Source organism: Lagenorhynchus albirostris, chromosome 11, assembly GCF_949774975.1.
Source record: "Lagenorhynchus albirostris chromosome 11, mLagAlb1.1, whole genome shotgun sequence".
In the NCBI taxonomy this organism is placed as follows: domain Eukaryota; kingdom Metazoa; phylum Chordata; class Mammalia; order Artiodactyla; family Delphinidae; genus Lagenorhynchus; species Lagenorhynchus albirostris.
In genome coordinates, this window is record NC_083105.1 from 92,671,608 (window position 1) to 92,690,743 (window position 19,136).

Here is a 19,136-nt window from a genome sequence, read left to right on the forward strand (position 1 = left end):
TTACTAAATGACGTGAACAGAATGCACTACATTTAAATGACTACAAAATAAATGTCAGTTTCTCATAATAAATGTCAGTTTGCATAATTAGTCAGCTCTAAACATATTAGAACAATGTAAATACTGAATATTGAAATATTAATATAAATAAGCATTTATTATTGGCAGCAACAATGGAAACGTCTAGTGAAAATGTGGCTTGGGTGCTTTAAAAACTGTTTGTTCCCGCAAATGATTTAAATATGGCCTCTGCAACTTGTTTCCATTTAAATTACTTCACAAGCCATTTCCTCAAATAAGGTACAAAGACAGTTTTAGCACTTGTTAAATTATAACAAGTTCTCAGTTAGAAGACTATGAATTAATGAAGTTTTATTTTGTAATGCATTCCGAGGTTTAATCAAAACAGTGCTTTGGCTTCTTTTAATTTAAAAGAAAAATTAGTGAAAACTACAATAAATAACATTTGACGGTTTGTGCTGGAATACACGCTACATCTTGAAATTATGACCGACAAAACTCTAAAGCTCAGTTTGAGGACAAATGTTAAGACTTAGGGCTAAATACATGTAGTTAAAATTCATAATGTCTTAGCACCCAGCATTCACTACCAGCTAACTTTCAAAATATCTGGCTGATAAGGAAGCTGGCAGAGACCCCAAAGGAACAGAAGTTAGTGATACAAAGTAAGGTCTATGTGAATTTTCTGCTACTGGTTTTAGATTACTTGCCTCAGAAGCGTATGCACGGAAATTGAGTTTTAGACATATCCACACAATTATCCATAGGGCGCACAGTTATAAGCTCCAGATCCTTGTCTGAACACTGAGGTATATCCGTGCTCACGTGGGTGGCCATGCTCTCACATGTGCCATGAATCGTCAGGAATGCTGTTCAGAGTTGGCTGATCAAGAGATACACAGCGCAAAGGAACAGGATTTGAGACAGCCCAGGGTTTCCTCTTCAAGTAGGTTTAAAACTTTTCTTTTTTTTTTCTCACAACTTCCTTCCTGTTCTAACTGCCAGTGCTCAGAAGTCAGCCTTGAGAGACAGAGGCACCCAGGACGGAGACGTGAACCCTTGAATGTAAGTTGAAATACCTTCAGGGTAGGGGAGGCTACAGGTGAGCACAGACAAATGGAGGAATCTCTACACCAGACTACAGTCCTCTACGGTTTATTTTTTTGAGAGGGGCTGTGCCCCTTTAAAACAAACTTTATGAAAAGAAAGTACCTAAGGAGGCTGCAGAGAAGGGGAAGTCAGAGCGGCAGAGCGGGAGTGGCAGCAGTGACTCAGGGGAGGCACCTCGGTGAAGGAGGGTGAGTGCTGCAGCCCAGGAGATAAATTCTGGATGTCCTGGAAAAAGGCTCTGAATGTACCCACTGGGCGCGCCTGGCCAGGTTCCTACAAGGCTGGAGCCGGCATCTGGTCAAGCTCAGAAGCAAAAAGACTGTAGATCCAAACTGATACGAAACGCGTTGGTGGATGGTGGGTTTCTGCTGGGGTGGAGATGTGTGGTTTCCTGTTTATAGGCAGACTTTAAAGGGACTGGTTGAAAAGAAAAAAATGGTTCAAAGTTGTCAAATATTAAGCTCTTTTCCACTGAAAAATTTTCTGGGGATGTAAGAGAAATGCATAATGAAAGCCTCCCCTAGGGTACAGTGGGATTTAATTATCCAAGGGGGAGCATGGCTATTTACTCATCACTCTACAGGGATAGCATTTCTACCATTAGCAAGAGCCAGTGAGATGGACAAAAAGATAAGTGCTGTTGTTGCCAAAGACCAGCTCTTTACCTCTGAGAGAACTCAAAGCAAACACAGAAGACACCAAACAATTTATTAAGAGATACATTCTAGAAAAATCCAGATAGGACCCCCAGTCAGTGGGCCTTCCAAATGTCAGGGTCTGAATCTGGCAGCCATGAGAAGTGCTTTAGGTGTGACCGGAAATACTTTCTTCCTTTTTAGAGGATGTCCTAGGCAGCATGTTTTAGAAAGTGGTCTGTAATTAAACTCTGGACCTAGGGTAACTTGTGGCATGGGTCTGATAAACTCTGAGCTGTTCTTCTGCTCAGGGTCGGGGAATGCAGATTTCTCCTACATGGAGGTCCCATAGTCACCCCTTCATGTAGAGACCAAGAACCACTGAATTCAGGGTTAGCATGTTGGAGCCTCAGGGCAGGAATGATTAAGCAAAGAGAATCAAGCGGTCTGTGCTGGCCCCAGAGAGTCCAGTCATAGGCAACCATCATTCACCTTCGCCATTGCTTTGTTTCATTACCTTTATAAGGAAAGATCCCTCCCAAATCCAGATATGACACAGGCATAGTAAGATCATCTTATTATTTCCTGAGATGTGTGGACTTCTGAGAGAATAGTTCATTCCCCATCCATACCGCACAGATCCAGCGCACGCGGAATAACCAGGTTTTAGCCGAACAAAGGCTGGCATCTTCCAGGCATTGGAATTCGGTCCTTATTTGGGAGACCGTGAGTTTGTCCCTCAGGAAGTATCCTCGGAGAAATGTCAAGGTTCTGTTTTCAGTGGAAGCTCAGAACAGCAGAGTCAATCAGATGGAAAGATGAGCGCCCCGACCAATTCATGGGAGCACAATAAATTCCAAACTTCAGCTGGCAGGAAGAGAGATGCCTTGGGGGGAGTAAAAATTAAGCAGGTAGAGAAAGAGAAACAACTTACGTGGAGGGCCTTCTTTGGGTCAGATCTGGTATGAGAAATTTATAAATCTGAATTCTGAGAGGACACAGTGAGGACAGGAAGGCTCAGGAGTGTTCAATGACTTGGCTAAGGTCACACACTGGTGCAAAAAAGAACCAGTAGCTACAATGCCTCAGAGGGACATTTTAGGAAATGCCTGTGGAAGAAAGATTCTTTAATCCCACATTCTGGGCATCCTTGTTCCTGGGTCAGTGTTACTGTCACCCAGGATCTTGGGTTAGAGTCCACACTGGCACCCCCAGAGATGGGTCTCATGTTACTCCTGAAACTTCAACATTTATCCATTCAATGGAGAATCACTGAGTCCCCCCCTGCTTGTTTGCACGCACTCTGGTTTCCACAGCCAGAGCTTGTAAAAATTCACTTGGGTTTTCTTAGAGGGGCTGATATTCACATTTGTGCTTATAAAAATTGTCTCTACTTCTGTCTAACTTTTCATGCTTAATTTAAAACCTCTGTGAATGGATCGAATAATTGCAGTGTAGTCTTTTGCCCAATAATGGCTGACTTAATGCAGTTTTCTTTGAGGATTATTTAAAATGAATGTTTGTGGAAGTAGAGTGACTTCACACAGTAGAGGCTCAGGAAAGATGAATGTGTCCGCTGAGTTCTCTCTCCTTTTGCATATGAATCTGGGTATCCACGGGGCACTGGTCCTAGGACCACCCCCCTTCTTCCTTGATACTAAAATCCATGGTTGCTCTGAGTCCCTTGCCCTCAGTATCAGCAGAAGACCAACTGTACTATGAATGTCCGGGAAGGAATGATGTATTATTTCTCAGGAAATAATTCTTTCAAGGGAAATGCTAAAGAATTCTGCTTCTAGGAACCTGTACCCTCCTCTGATTGATCTTAATGTTTATTGTAACAGGACAGTGTAACAAGACACTGTCCTCTCAGGCACGGGGTTGGTTCCTCTTATCCAGCACTGCACTTTCAGATGTTCTTGGTGGGGGGTGGTAAAGAGCAGCTCTGAGAAGCCCTGGAAGCACCAATTCCTCTCGGTCACTAGGGAATAGTGACACACCAGAAAGGAAGCCAGAAACAGGACAGCTTCTGGAGTCCCGAAGGATAAACTTGGATTCCCCAAATGAGCCAAATTACCACGTAGACAGCAAAGCAGACCTAAATCCTCCTCCACTAGCCCTGAGAGGGTCCAGCTCTCCATGACCTGCTGGAAAGCTACAACCCCAGATTTGGGGAAAGTGGGCATATCCTGGACATTGGGAAACGAAGATGACAGGGAAAGCTGATGCTCACGTAGGTACTTCTCTGACGGAAATCCCCTACTTCTGCGGCTTCCACATTTGTCTCTCTCTCTCTCCCTCCACTTTACTCTTCTATCTAATACCTCCGGCCTGTGCGTCTAAGAAGCACGATCTGGCAACTTCGGGGCATGAGTTAAGTCTCCACTGTTCTTTGCTCCAGAGCCAGAGGGAATTCTCTCCATTAGCTGTGCCTGTGTCTCCTGTCATTTCCCATCATTCACAGAGTGACCCTTGGCCTCACTTATGAAAGGGAGCAATAAATAGAATCTAAAATTAAATTGCTTTTTAAAGAAATATAATAGTGACAGTCCCATTTTATGGCTGACTCAGTTCATAAACAATCCTTGCAGTTCCCAGAACTTCTTGTCTCTTTCGTACTCCTCAAAGAGACAAGATCTATTTTTAAGAAGGAAGGAGATGAGCTTGTCAACACTGCAGATGCAAAAGAAAGCATTGGTGTCTGACAGTCAGTTACCTTGCTGAAGCTGAAACTGTAGCAAAACAGACAGCGGCACCAGGAAGGGAGGAGAGGAAGGGAATAGAGTGTTATTGAACATCTACTATTGACCAGGACAGTCCAAGAACTTTTCATGTTTTCTCCCACTCCTCAACCCTGTAAAGAAAGATTATTATTCCCACTTTACTGGTGGAAAAACTTGGGCTCAATGAGGTTAATAACTGGCTTAAGTCCCATAAAAAGTCAATCGTGGATACACATTTTGAATTTCTGGCCCATCGGTCTCAAAGCTCAAGTTCCAGGAGACATACAGGGTCATCTTTCTATGAATTAACCAGGTGATTTGTTTCATCTAAACTCAAGAGTTTTACCTTTTCTTGCCCTCCAATGATTTAGAACTGCATTAATGAACCAGTAGAGTGTGCTCCATCCTGGAGACTGGTAAATTCTTAAGTGCATTTCACTTTCAGTGTCTTGGAAATTTCACTGAATTTGTAAGCAAAAACACCAATTTGTGCTATGTTATACTCATGCCATGAGTACCCACCCTAATTTAATCTGGCATTTTAATTGAGCCTGAGAGGATTAAGTTGTTGCCTCAGCCCATCTAAACCTTGGCACTGTTTCACTGAATACTAAACATGGGTGTGTGTGGGTTTGCTGTGAAAATTCACATGTGTAGGCATCTGTGAAGCAGGAAATAGATAAGTAGAGTGGTGAGCACATTAAAAAAAAAAAAGCATATGTGCTTTGGGGCCTTATGAAATATAACATTGATAATTCTCCATTTCACTTCTACTGTGTAAAGAACCAAAGTCAAAAACAACCTACAAAGAAACAAACAAACAAAACAACCCTGCTCTTTGTGGAACAGGGGGTGAGCTGCAGAGGGAGGTGAGCAGACCCCAACAAGAACGTTCTGTGCTGATGGGCTGGGTACTCCCCAACCTCACCTCCACTTCCTCTTTCCCTTTCTTGTTTTACAGCTTCTTTAACTTAAGAAGCATTAGGGTCACTGAATTGTGAAGGGGTCTCAGAGATCTTTTAACACAATGATTTCATTTTGCAGAGGCCAAAACTGGAGCAGAGGTTCAGTGACTTGCGCAAGGGGACACGGAGCCTAGTTGCACTGAAAACCCTCTTTATGTGACACTTCCCTGACTTGCTAAAGCCGCCCTGCAGAGTTTTGCAAAGCAGCACTTACCTCTGCCTGTGCACCCCCCAGGGAGATTCCCACAATGATCAAACGAGCTCTCCAGAGCTCTCCAGTTTCATGATTACTTCTTAATAAAGAGAGCAGAAGCGACAGAGCATAGAGCCTCAGGTCACACCACCCAGGCTCAGATATTCATTCTACCACTTACACAACAAGTCTTCTTGGGCAAGTTACTGACCTCACCTTTAGTTTCCCGGTCTGTAGAAGGGAATGGGGATAACGGCAGTCCTTAAGGTTGTGGTGAGGACTGAATGAGATAATCCTCATGACAGCATTTAGCACTTATATGTGATAACTCTTAGAATTATTATCATCAATTACAAAACCAGCTGTTCTTTAGATGATGAGATTAGAAAAAAGTCTGGAATTTCCATAAAATTACTATTTTCACTTCAGCAGCACCCATAAAATGGAAAAGAGGAAAATGAGGGAGTTCCCTGGTGGCCTAGTGGTTAGGGTTCCAGGCTTTCACTGCCATGGTCCGGGTTCAACCCCTGGTCAGGGAACTGAGATCGTTCAAGCTGCACGGTGTGGCCAAAAAAAACAGTAAAAATTATAAAAAAAAAAAAGGAAAATTGTATTTGTAATTCAATATACACACACAGGTAGTCTGGGAAACCATTGTCAAGATATATAAACCAGTTGGGGCTTTGGGAGAATCTGAAGTTCCCCGGAAATGAACTGTGAAATTGAAAATATAGGATCTTTGGGGAATTCACATAAATTTGAAATAGTAAAACAGAGGTAGGTAGTCTCTTATATACACCGGTGAAATAAGGTAGTGGAATGTTAATTTAGCTGGCACTTGACTACAGGTAAAGGCCTTAGAAAAGGAAAGCACCTAGAGACGGTCTGCCCTAACCCCTCACTTCCCAAGATGAGGAAAGGAAGATCACAGCAGTTGGAACATTTGCTCACAGGGTTACAGCTAGTTAGTGGCAAAGCCAGAATGAAAACTCATGCATGATGAGGCCTAGTTCAGTGAGGGAATAATTATCCAAAATCAAATAGATTGACCCAGAACTCTTCCCTAAAACTGCCCCCTGTGCACTATCGCTCTTCTGCTGGGCTCGTGGTCAGATCCAGATGTTACATGGTCTCTTCTCCTGCTTCTGAGGGCCAGCGTTTCAGGTTCACAGACAGGATCCGTGGCTTAAGGCTGAGTTGTGTCATTGGTCTGGCCAGGCTTCGGAGACAAGCAAGCTTCCCCTTTAACACTCAACGCTCTGCTTCATTGTTTCCAAAAGTTACAGTTTCAAGGTCATGTTCTTAATCATGGACTTCAGTAGAATCTACAAAGGACTTCAGCAGTCCATGAACCCCTGTACTGCATGCACAACTTCATGGGCTTTTTCCTTTTTTCCTTTTATAGGACCATGACCTTTACCCGATTTTTAAAGAGCTTTGTAATCTCCAAAAAGATTAAGAACCGTCAGTCAAACAAGCTGGGCTTTTTGGTATGGCTAGATTGCTCTTCCTCCAATGTCTTCTCCACTTTGGAGAAAAACAAATATCAGTACGTGCTAAAGTACAGTGTCTTGTAAATACTAGATGCTCATCATATATTTGTGACCTTCATTTTGCTTTCAAAAGGCCTTTCCCTAAGAAGTGGTTTCCAGTCCTTTATTTGCCATATTATGACATTTTCATCTTTTTTTCCAATCACCTCTCCAGAGTGCACTGGTTTGGGGTCATCTGACTACATATCTTTTTTTTTATGCTATATAATTAGACCAAATTATTTTCATGTTGTCCCGAATTTCCTCCTCTTGACTTCTACAATTTCATATAGTAATCCCACATTATCCTCTGATCTTCAATGCCTTTAAATAAATTTTTGGCTCATTTTTATAGAGCAATTATTGTATCTGTAATGAATCAAGGAAATTTAAAAGTGACACAAGTCTCAGATTCACTAATGAAAAGATCAAGCTCTAGATGACAGATAAATTGACTTGTCAATGATTACACTGTGAGAAGTTAGGAAATGCTGTCCTAGACCAGATCTTTCTCTCTCTCTGTCTCTCTGTCTCTGTCTCTATCTCTCTCTCTCTCCTTTCAAAATTGAGATTTGAGGGTGCAGAATTACAATTCCCTAGGTTATTAAAGTCACTGTGATCTTCTGTGATGTCATCATCTCATGGTCAAACTTCAAGCACATGACTTGTTAGAACCAAGCAATATATTCCAGAAAGTCCTGCCTATGGGGCCTGAGATGCTTTCATCTGTAGATAGCTTTCCTGATGCTCTGTCTGCAGGTTTCTTATGTGACCTCTACCATGGATATCTGGTCAGACTCCAGAGGAGAACCTGTCTCATCTGATTAGTCTCCTCTGGGTTGCTCTTTATGTGTGACTTAATGGTTGTCCTTAAACTACCCACAACCTACAACCTCCACCCACTGTATCCTTCATTGTTTCTCCAACCAGTTCATTCACTTTCCCTGAGTGTTTTTTGTAACATGAGTTGAGTTAGTCACTCTGTTTATTGTGATCTTCTCTAGAGGCTCAACTCTGAGTGGAGCTGGTTCTGTAGCTGAAGCAAGAGTTGCCACAGGAACAGGCCTACATGCTTCCTTCCTACACAGGAAGTGGACCTGGGCATTGCAATACTGTTTTCAGAGTTGATCCAAGAGTCACAGTGTTTGGCTTGTTATTTTGCTGGAAGAGGATGGATGAGCCAGGAGATATGATTTCTTTTCCTTCCCTTTTTTTATTCTGTTAAAACTGCTTTTGTTTGGCTTCACTTCCAAATTATTTTTCTTCCTGTTGCCAATAATAGTGACATTGAGACTCAAAACCATAGCTGATTTTGGCCAGACACAGCTTCACTCTCAGGGGACTTTTTAGAGATTTGAAGAGTCACTCAGGATGAGATGTGATAGGTATTTACTTAGTGTTCTGCCACTTCCGAGCACTAAAGCCTTTACCCAAAACAGGGAAGAGAGTTACCCTCAGAGCAGAGCAAAAGGAAATCAGGACATTATCTCCTTCTCCAAATATCTCCCTTGTTTCCCCCAAATAGCTCCATTGCTTCCAGCCATGGGGCCTGAAATTCTTCCAGTAGAGATTTCTTCCTCTTTATTAAGACATGGCATCTCACCCTGCTATGTGAACTTGGGCAATTCTTTTAACCTCTGGGTTTCAAGGTTCTCAATGATTAAATTAGGGTTTGGAATATATTACCTCTAAGGTTCATTTCAGCTCTGAAAAGCTCTGACTATACATGCCCTCAGAGGAATAATTTTAAAATTTATTATTCATTCATCAACACTTATGTGTGAATAATTTTATTAGATCTTCCCTCAATGTTTTAACACAAAACAAGTAAATATAAATGATGATGAAAGAAGACAGACCCCAGAGTATGCCCAGGTGAGGTCTTAGAGCATAAGGTCAGTCAGGGGAAATCTCGAGAGGGTAGAGAGGTACTAAAAGGGAAGTGGAAATTGATAGAAAGTACTAAAGACACAGTTACAATTTGTCTGGAGGAATTTAGAGTCCTTTGCTATTTTGTGTCATTTCAAAAGAACAGAAGATCTTTATATATAGAACCTATTAAGTCAATGAATGAACGCTTATAAAATGGCTGAACTATTTCAGTGTCTTGGGAGATTCAAGAGAAACACAACACTTAGTACCTGCGCTCAAGGAATTATTAGCAGTGTTGGGTGAAAACCAATCAGACACTCAGGCAGGTATCACAGGGACCTACAACTTCTCATGAGTTACGTTTGAGCTCTTGCAGGAGTTCAGGGAAAGAGTCAATGAATGGGAAAGAGCTAACTTTTTTTAGCACATACTTGAAACCATCATAACTGGGATTGTACACACTGAGCACTTTGACACTGGCAAGGCTGGCTGGATTTGGAGGACTGTGATAATTTCTATAAGTATATGAGCTAGGGCCACTCATTATGGTCCGGGACAGCTGTACTATGTTGTTTCACTTGTTTTACAGGATTCCCAAAGAGTTACTTATTTTCTGTCAGTTTCATTCAGTGAACAGGAGGGACACATCCCAGTATGGTAACATTCAGGCATGTGAAAGGAAAGCCTGGAATGCATTATATTCTTATTTTGTGAAATACAATGAGGCTGAATTAGGGGAAAATCTGGAAAATCACTGGCAATTACACAAGTTCATTAGGGCAAAAATAATGCTAAGAACAGCCCCACAAACATCGTTCATATCCACTGACTTTTGGCTAATAGACCGTCCTCTCTCTCTCTCTTTCTTTCTCTCCCTCCCTCTCTCTCTAGATCAAAATGACTGAAAAGGCCCCAGAACCACACCTGGAGGAGGATGAAGAGCTGGATGGCAAGCTCAATTACAAGCCTCCACCACAGAAGTCCCTGAAGGAGCTGCAGGAGATGGACAAAGATGATGAAAGTCTAGCGAAGTACAAGAAAACGCTCCTGGGGGACGGGCCTGTGGTAGCAGGTGCGTGCGTGCCGAGATGCGGGGCAGGTGAAGGGGCACTGACAAGGCAGACATTTCAGCTACTCAGGAGCAGTTGCAAAGGAAAGTGTACCAAGTGCTTCCAGGGTTAAGTGAGTGAGGTGCAATCTCTATGTGCCGAATCAAGTTATGGACCAGATAATTAAGTTTTCTTTGGAGATAAGGTGCAAGTTGACATTGACATAGATAAAAATAACACATAGGGAGGGTTTAGAAGGAATTTCAGACTACCACTCAGAATTGTCTTCTCTCCACGATTGCTCACCTTCTCTCTTTTTCTTCTCTTTCTCCTTCTCACTCCTTACCTAAATAACCATCTCTTCCACATACACATAGGCAATGGCGAACTAAGACATGGCCCAAAGATATGGATGGGCCGTGACTAACCAGCAGAGTACCCATAGCCACTCAGGAAATGTCTGCTATTGAGGATTGAGATGGACCTACAAGGACCTGAAGCAGAAATAGCATCACTGGAATGTATAAGGCCACTAAGACCAAGCATGGTGAATCAGCCACTTCCATTTCTTTTCTCCTCCAAATGGAGATATCCCTTTTCTTTGTTATCTTGTCTCTCTCCTACTTTAAATGCACACACACACACACACACACACACACACACAGAGTACGCAAATACCTCCTCTCTGTGCTTACATTCTCTTTTGAATCCTGCAGACCCAACAGCCCCCAATGTCACTGTCACCCGTCTTACCCTGGTTTGTGAAAGTGCCCCAGGACCCATCACCATGGACCTCACTGGTAAGTGGACACATCTGTTCTGTTTAGTGGGGCCTAATGACATCACTGGGCAAACTGGTTTTTGTCCTCTGTCCCAGCAAAAAAAGAGAAAAATCCTAGTAAAGTGAATTCTAGTAAGGTATGCTGAGTCCAGTTCACAAATCATAGTTTTCACAGTATTTACTGTGCTTAATGAAAAGCCCAGTCTCTGTCTCTAATTGAAAAGGGGTCAGGTGTAAGTACTGGATATATCTACCTGTATCATACTTACTTCAGATTTTTATCTCCACATGGTAGCAGGAGAATTACTATTTGTGTAAAAAGACTGCTGATGGAAATGTTAAGAAGCAAGCTGTATGCTTCTGAAATGGTAATATTCATACAATCTAAACATCAGAGAAAATATCGACCTTGCATCAGCTACAGAACTTACCCGAAGACAGGAAGAAATCTAAGACCTCCTGAATAATGCTAGGAATTCCACTGTTAAATACACATTGTTTAACTTAAAGCTCTGATTCTTTTAAAGAAGCAACTTCCCCCACTAAAGATGTACAAATTAACATGTTATTTTCTTTCACTTTATTGTGACAAGGGTCAAGTCCTTTCCTGAGACTTAGGTCTGGAGGAAATGAGGAGAGCCGGGGAAGGTGGCTGATTTGGGGAAAATTGGCAAATGGGAGGAATGAGGAAAGGGCCACTGAGCTAGGGGTTGGGGGCATGAAAGGCAGGTCTTTAGTAAAAAACCAAAAATTATTACTAGATTCAAAAACTGGACTCATGAGACAGAATAAAGCATGACTCTAGAACAGTAGGCTTAACAGCAAGGTGGTTCCCCTCACACAGGACACATCCACTCTTTACCTTATATGGGCTTTTTGTCAGAGAGAGGAAACTGGAGGTTAAGACACACTTCCTATTCAACCGAAATCATTAGAGCATACATTCAGCTACCTCCACGTTCTAGCATTTCTCCAAGAGAGGAACTCTCTCTCTCTCTCTCTCATCGGACCTCAGACCTCTTCCTGTGCGAAATTGCGTAAAGTTACCAGGTACAACCATCATTTTGCAAGATAAGGTCTGAATTAGCGCTAAGGAAACCTGCTCTGTTCAGAAGGGCTTGATGATATTGCAGGGAAAACGTGGTCTCTGTCCTCTTTTCCCAGCAGCAAGAAAACCAAATTCAGTTTTCTGTCACAAAAAAGCTATGGAGGTGAATCCCAGATGTATACATAGGATGCCGGTACCAACTCTGTACATGAAGCAGGTGCACAGAATTGTGCAAAACATACACACACACACACACACACACAGTCACCCCGAATGTCAAATTATACAGGATCACGTTGGGAGAGGAGCAGAGAAAGATCACCTCTCTAATTAGGGGCAGATCTCAGTTTTATGGAGCCTGAAGCTTTTATAACTTAAGTGATGTTTCCTTTTCCTTAAGAAAAATAATATGAAATTGCAAATGCAAAAGCAAAATTAAGTACAAAAGTGAAATTTTTTTAGAATGATAAAAAGGAACCAAATGAGTACATTTTTTAAAGCTAGAAAACACCACAAATCTACAAAAAAAAAATAGCTGGCACTCATATAATATTTTTCTCCTATTTCTTTATTTGAGGGGTGGGGGCAGAGTCTTTAACCATAACATCTTACATATCCTTAAGGTTGCAGTCAAACTTGGGGAAAAGCTCTATCACATTTCTTTCACATCTGGCTGCAAGATTTCAGGCATTTCAAATGTGTGTTTGTGCAGCAACTTATCTCAGACATTCTTTGACTTGAGGACCATGTGGACCATGTTGCTCTGAGGAGCCAAGCAAATGGCTCTGGAGCTTCAACTTCATTCATCTCCTTGTGAATGTCCTTCTGAGGAGAATTAACTCTTTCAAAATCCACTTCTACAGGGGATCTGGAAGCCCTCAAAAAAGAAACCTTTGTGCTAAAGGAAGGTGTTGAATATAGAGTCAAAATTAACTTCAAAGTAAGTATCTGGTTTTGTATGTTTTAATAAAGTTTAAATCCTTCCTATAATCAGAGGAAGAAAAATCAAATTTCTTGCATTATCACGTTGGCATACTTTTTGTTTATTTCTCTTTTTTCCCTGGACTGTCCTCTCCCCAATCCTGGGCTCTACCTGTTACAGGTGCACCTTTGCTTCATGCCTTTTTCCAGCCAGGACCCTTCCCTTGGACTCTCCCTTGATCACTGAAGCCAATGGGATCCCTCTCCTGGGACCTTCTAATACTCCCATCCACAAGACACACATTACTTTGTATTATACCATTTGTATCATTTCTCCCCTATTCAGCCTAAACACCTTGAGATAGGGAGAGACTATCTATCCCTTCTTTGCAATATTTCAAGCAAAACTTTTTAAGTGGTAGATATTTCGTGACTATTTATTGAGAAATAGATAAATGAATGAATCAATTAATAGGAAAAGAAAATAGAACAGCTAGAGCCTCAGCTCTAATTGCTCAAGGATATATAAATTCAGGGGGTGTGGTGCTTGGTAAATAACTGGAAATTACAACTTAGTTGTAGAGCAGGTAAACAAGTAAGAGCAAAACTAAGTAGGAGATAAACTGACATAGAATGAATAGGCCCGTATCCCAGTGAGCAACCAACATCAAGGAGAAAAGTAACCTTGACTTTGAAAACAAATGAGTTAGAAATTCACTGTTTGCATTTAATGGCTTATATGTGCTTTGGTTGCCCCTCACTCCCACTTGGTCACTTCCTCCAGGGCTTGGGCTCCACCAACAAAGACCCCATCCGCCCTCTCTATTTGCACACCAGCCCTTCTTTCTCCAAGGTTCAGGATATGATTCAGGGTCCATGGACAATCATTCCCCACCACATACAAATATGCCTGAGAATAATTTCCTTCTGAAAATATTTGTTGATGCCTACTCTATAATAGACACTCTATAATAGTCACTTACTTGTTTCCTGTATTTATTACTAAAGCACCTGAGAGTTTAGTAAGGCATTGTATCCAAATATTCTTCAAATGGGTTTCACATCAGTCCAATTTCGAATCATTAATGCTACTGCCTTAATTTTTCAATTTAATAAGCAGTTGGGATTGACACATATACATTAATATGTATAAGATAGATAACTAATAGGAACCTGCTGTATAAAAATAAATAAATAAAATTCAAAAAGAAAATGTTGACGTGAATAAGATGAGAAGGAAAGGTCTGGTGCGTGGGCTTCTGCCATGGGTGGCAAGGCCGGGGTTGGGTCCTCGGCAGTCAGGATTACACATGAAGGCAATGGAGAAGGTGGGCACAGAAAGCAGTTTTCAAGTCCCATCCACTTCAGAGATTTGGCCTTGTCTCTAACAGGGAAAGGTCACTCTCTATGTGTAACCCACATAAAGTCGAACCTCCCTGTGGCCTGTCCCAGCGTGGATCGAGGAAGAAACACCAGTTCCAAACTGAAAATATGTAATTGGAAAGTGATTTAAATCTTTACTGATGTCTCTTGAAAAATGTCCGAGAAAGTTTGCATTCATAACACCAGCAACACACCCTAGAATTTCATTAACTCTCTTAGTTGCTCTCAAAGTTCTTCTCTTTCTTCCTCAAAACTTAACAACACTCTCCAAAAACTGGGATGGTTCTTTTAGTTTCTTCCCCTTTTCCTTCTGCCTCCCAAGGAGATGTGGTATATGTGATTTCCATGGCTCTCACTTTTTTTTGTTTGTTTGTTTGTTTGTTGGGGTTTTTTTTGCGATACGCGGGCCTCTCACTGCTGTGGCCTCTCCCGTTGCGGAGCACAGGCTCCGGATGCGCAGGCTCAGTGGCCATGGCTCACGAGCCCAGCCGCTCCACGGCATGTGGGATCTTCCCGGACCGGGGCACGAACCCGTGTCCCCTGCATCGACAGACGGACTCTCAACCACTGCGCCACCAGGGAAGCCCGGCTCTCACTTTTATTCATGCTCCCAGTAAACTGTCTTTTCCTGGGGTGGAAAAGACAATTGGGAGGGATGTGCAGGCAGAGGAAGAGAATAACTAGGAATATTTATACTTTTCTTTCGTCTGTCTCAACCATATTTATGTTAAGTGAACACTCTATTGAGCAGTAGAAAAACAGGAGTCTCTTTATTTTGAAGCCCTTATTTACTACTCTGCCACCATTCCTGTTTTTTGGTCTTTTAACCACCAGGCCACATCTTCTACTAGGCCCAGAAGACCAGCTTAGAGACTTCTAGAAAGATGCATTCATTTTTCCTATTTCTATGAGTCACATGTGGAAGTCAGAGGAATTAGAAAGTTCAGGTTTCATTTCACCACAGTTTCTTCAATGAAGCTGTTTTCTTTCTGTCTGCTTTTGGTAGGTTCATGCTACAGATTTTACTGAGTGACAGTTTCAAACCTCAGCTGGAAGGTTTCAAACCTATGCTACCTCATTGCCAACGAAACAAAATGTAGCGCTGACAGATTGCTTTAACTATTCTGTCCAAAACAAAAAGGGAGTCCTACCTATTGTCGAGGAGAACCTATTTTTAAGATGCTTTAATTCTTACATCGGTGAACAATTAAACAAGCCATCAAGCTAATGCTGCCATGGCCACTGTAATTTGGTTGTATAAACATGACCAAGCTAATGCTGCCATGGCCACTGTAATTTGTTTGTATAAACATGACCACTGTATAAAATTAACAGAGAGACCAGTTCAGTCCTAGGTAGAATGAATCATGGAAAAACAAAGTGCTTGGGCTGTCTATATTTTCATTCTGTTTTAGTAAATTTTCTTTGAAAGGCTTGGGAAAGTGGCAAGATCTCAGACAATGTCTGAGAATGACAGCCATCCAAAATACAGATGCAAATGGATTTCACCCATTATTTACATATGAGAGGGATGTTTTCCTGTGACCCATCTCCTCATCTCTAAACTCCAATCACAGTTACATTCCAGGCAAAGTCACCTTCTAGACCTGATTTTCCATCACGACTTTTCTCTTTGTTTGTTTTTCATATGTTAGGTGGATCATTTCTGAAGTTAGGAGTTTTCAGATATTTACACAATAGTTTCCATGGGTACCTTTGTAACCTAAAATGAGGATGGTCTTCTGGCCAGTAATATCAGGGAGGGGAGATCAAGACCATTCTCTGAACCATTGAGGAAGGAGAAATGCAATGAAGAATATTGAGACAATGTTGTAATTAACCATCCCATCCCCAACACCAAAAATCATAGTATTAGACGGTTACAACCAGACTGGTAACATTGAGTCTTGTGACCTCCTCTCTCCAATGTCTGCCTCATCACCGCGCTAAAAGACAGTAGTAACTTATTCTGAACCAGATCTTCAGTCCTTTTGTCCTCAGAGAAGCCTCAGCTAGGTAGGATCAGCACGAAAGATGAGGGAAAATGAAAGATCCTCTCTAATCCGAATCGCTTGACTCCTTCCCACCTACAGGTGAACAGGGATATTGTGTCAGGACTGAAATATGTTCAACACACCTACCGGACGGGGGTGAAAGGTAAAGTATCAACACTTTCCACTGTCCCAAACTCTGCTTCTCACCGACACTTAAACTTCAGGTTATTAGCAACTTTTAGCCCTAAACTCATTTAAGAATCTGAGGACAGCTGTGGACACTCACCCTATGAGAGGCACACATATACTTCTGACCTACATACTAATGGCAAGGTCTGTATTCAGGAAACTTAGTTAAGACTGGGTCAGCCACTAACCTTCAGCATTCAGCTTCTGGAATTCAACTTTATTACTTATAAAGGGGAAGAGTAACCAAGATAAGTTTGAATCAAAGTACATAAATGTAGTCTTAACATTAAAAAAAAAATCAGTTCACAAGTATAAAACCTGGGTGTCACAGAAATCGAAGATAGGAAAGACCTATCCGATGGGAGGCGGTAGCAGCATCCGGGGGCAGGTGGCGGGGCAGAGGCGTAGGGACAGTGCTCAATCTCATAAACAAAGAAATAGAAAAAAGTACTCTTTCTAGAATCGAGAAAATCTTTGTAACTGAAACAAATAATATCACATGACTTAACGTGCAGTTTTCTCGACAAGTTGTACCTAAGCGGTACATGCCGTGGGAACCTGTCTTCAGTTGTCTTCCATTAATATGGGCAGGGAGAAGTGAACGGTGGAAGGCTGATGGAAGCACTTGTAAAGTTCCCTTTTACCTGAAGGTGTCAAACGGCATCCCCCGGAAGTGTGAAACAATAATGTGTAGGTCAGTTCCTCCAAATGGATCAATGAGGGCTAGGGAAGGCACTGATCAATTTGCATGACATAGAGAACCACTCAGTGACTCAAATGCCACAGAAGATTGTTAACCTGAAAGATCTTGGTTGATCGTTCCAATATCTAGTCTCATGAAAAAATAGTTCAGTTTATTATTTTCCTTTGGGCATAAAGACTGTGGTACTTCAGTCGGGCAAGAGGTCGATGAGGTGTCTGTAGCGGTTCCTCCAAGCTTATTCAAAACAACAGCTAACTAAATGTCACCTGCCTGCCTACCTACCTTTACTTATACTTTCTAATCCCTACTATTCTTAATATATAATCCAGTTACCTATTAATAACTTTGGTTGGCTATTTTTACCATCTGTCCCAGTTCATCACTATTTTTTGCTTTTACCAAATGATTGGGTTTTCCTTTCCATTTAATTATTCCATCCATGAATTCTGTTCATTCTGATCCCCAGCTGTTACCTTATCTCCTCCAACTGTTCACAGAATGATAGTTTGTATATAGAAGACCCTTGGAGTTCATTATATAGAAAAGAAAGAGAGGCTCCAAAGTGTTAGGTAGTTGCAGAGCTGAAGCCAGAACTCAGGTCTCAACTAGTTTGAGATATTTTTTTATGGAGATAGAATTGACATATAACATTGCATCATTTTGAGGCTTATAGCATAATGATCCGATATATGTATATACGGCAGAATGATTACCAAAAGTTTAGTTAATACCCATCACCACACATAGTTACCATGCTTTTTTCTTGTGTTGAGAACTTTTAATACCAACTCTCTCAGCAACTTCCAAATCTACACTAGAGTACTGTTAACGATGGTCACCATGCTGTGCATTCCATCCCCAGGACTTATCTTATAACTGGAAGTTTGTACCTTTTGACACCTGGGATTTTTTTTTATGGTATAATCTGCTACATCTCCATGAAAAGAGTCTAGATCCCCATGGATTTAGGGCACTGATTCCCCACCTTCCTGAATCTCAAAATCAGCTGTAATGTGTTTTAAAGACACCGATGCTTGGGACCCACAGCAGATCACTAACCTTTGGGAGTGGGTCAAAGCATAGTGTATTATTCAAAAGAACTCCAATTAAAAAAAAAAATGTTTTTAGGAGAAAAAAAAAAGTTGCCCCAGGTAAATCTGGTGTTTAGCCATGATTGGAAACCATTGCTCTTGGCTTTGATCACAGGGAGCTGTGCTCCAAATTCTTTAGTGTGCAGTGTTTGTTTTCCCTCTACCAGGCTTTCACCCTAATGAATTTTCTTTCTTCCCAGTGGATAAAGCGACATTCATGGTTGGCAGCTACGGGCCTCGGCCAGAGGAGTACGAGTTTCTGACTCCAGCTGAGGAGGCCCCCAAGGGCATGCTGGCTCGAGGCACTTACCACAACAAATCCTTCTTCACGGATGATGACAAGCACGACCACCTTACCTGGGAGTGGAGCCTGTCCATCAAGAAGGACTGGACAGAATGAGCGCCTCCGCCCATCCCTTTCCCTACCTTTGCCACCCGGAAGAGCCCCGTCCCTCCTCCCTGATCACAGCTGAGCCCCATCTCCAGCAACCTCCACCTTCTCTTACCGCTGCATCCTCTCCCACACTGTCTCTCACAGTGGTCCCCCGAACAAGATGCTTAAAACCCAGGCTTTAATCCTGCCCCCACGCTTCTGATCCCCTCTCATAGCCAGATCTCCCCAGTTCTCCATCCCAGTAGACAATCATTTAATATTCCCTCTTTTATTCCCATTTGAGCAACTAGAGGCCAGGAAATGCGCAAACTAGCACTAACAGTCCTTTTGCCTTGGGTCCCTGGATCTCCTTCCTACCCCTGGATTCTCCTGTGGCTGCTGACTCACTGAAGGTCCCCAATCACACTCCCTGGGGTTCTTCTTCACTGGGAGACACTGTAAACAGCACAAGAGCACAAGAATAAAACAGTTGTATGATCAGATTGAGACCCTCATTTCTTTGCTTTCTTCCTTCAAACAAATATGGTAACCG

The 19,136-nt window shown here is 42.0% G+C and overlaps 1 protein-coding gene across 4 annotated transcripts; it reads left to right on the forward strand.

The window, feature by feature from the left end:
- The first annotated feature begins 926 nt into the window (after positions 1 to 926).
- On the forward strand, positions 927 to 19,086 carry ARHGDIB (Rho GDP dissociation inhibitor beta). 4 transcript variants are annotated; one of them, XM_060166821.1, is made up of 6 exons: positions 927 to 1,086; positions 9,943 to 10,123; positions 10,817 to 10,900; positions 12,793 to 12,869; positions 16,327 to 16,394; positions 18,409 to 19,086. In XM_060166821.1, the coding sequence occupies exons 2-6, from the start codon at positions 9,949 to 9,951 to the stop codon at positions 18,608 to 18,610; spliced, it is 606 nt and encodes a 201-aa protein (XP_060022804.1). In that variant the 5' UTR covers positions 927 to 1,086; positions 9,943 to 9,948; the 3' UTR covers positions 18,611 to 19,086. The 4 variants fall into 4 exon arrangements, with proteins under 4 accessions (XP_060022804.1, XP_060022805.1, XP_060022806.1 ...); XM_060166822.1 differs by having other exon boundaries at positions 16,327 to 16,390; positions 18,411 to 19,086; XM_060166823.1 differs by lacking the exon at positions 18,409 to 19,086 and adding an exon at positions 17,006 to 18,367.
- Positions 19,087 to 19,136: the final 50 nt, after the last annotated feature.

Coding starts and splice junctions, on each gene's coding strand:
- ARHGDIB (XM_060166821.1), top strand. CDS start 9,949: ATGACTGAAAAGGCCCCAGAACCACACCTGGAGGAGGATGAAGAGCTG. Junction 10,901..12,792: donor CATCACCATGGACCTCACTG/GTAAGTGGACAC, acceptor CCACTTCTACAG/GGGATCTGGAAGCCCTCAAA. Junction 12,870..16,326: donor GAGTCAAAATTAACTTCAAA/GTAAGTATCTGG, acceptor TCCCACCTACAG/GTGAACAGGGATATTGTGTC.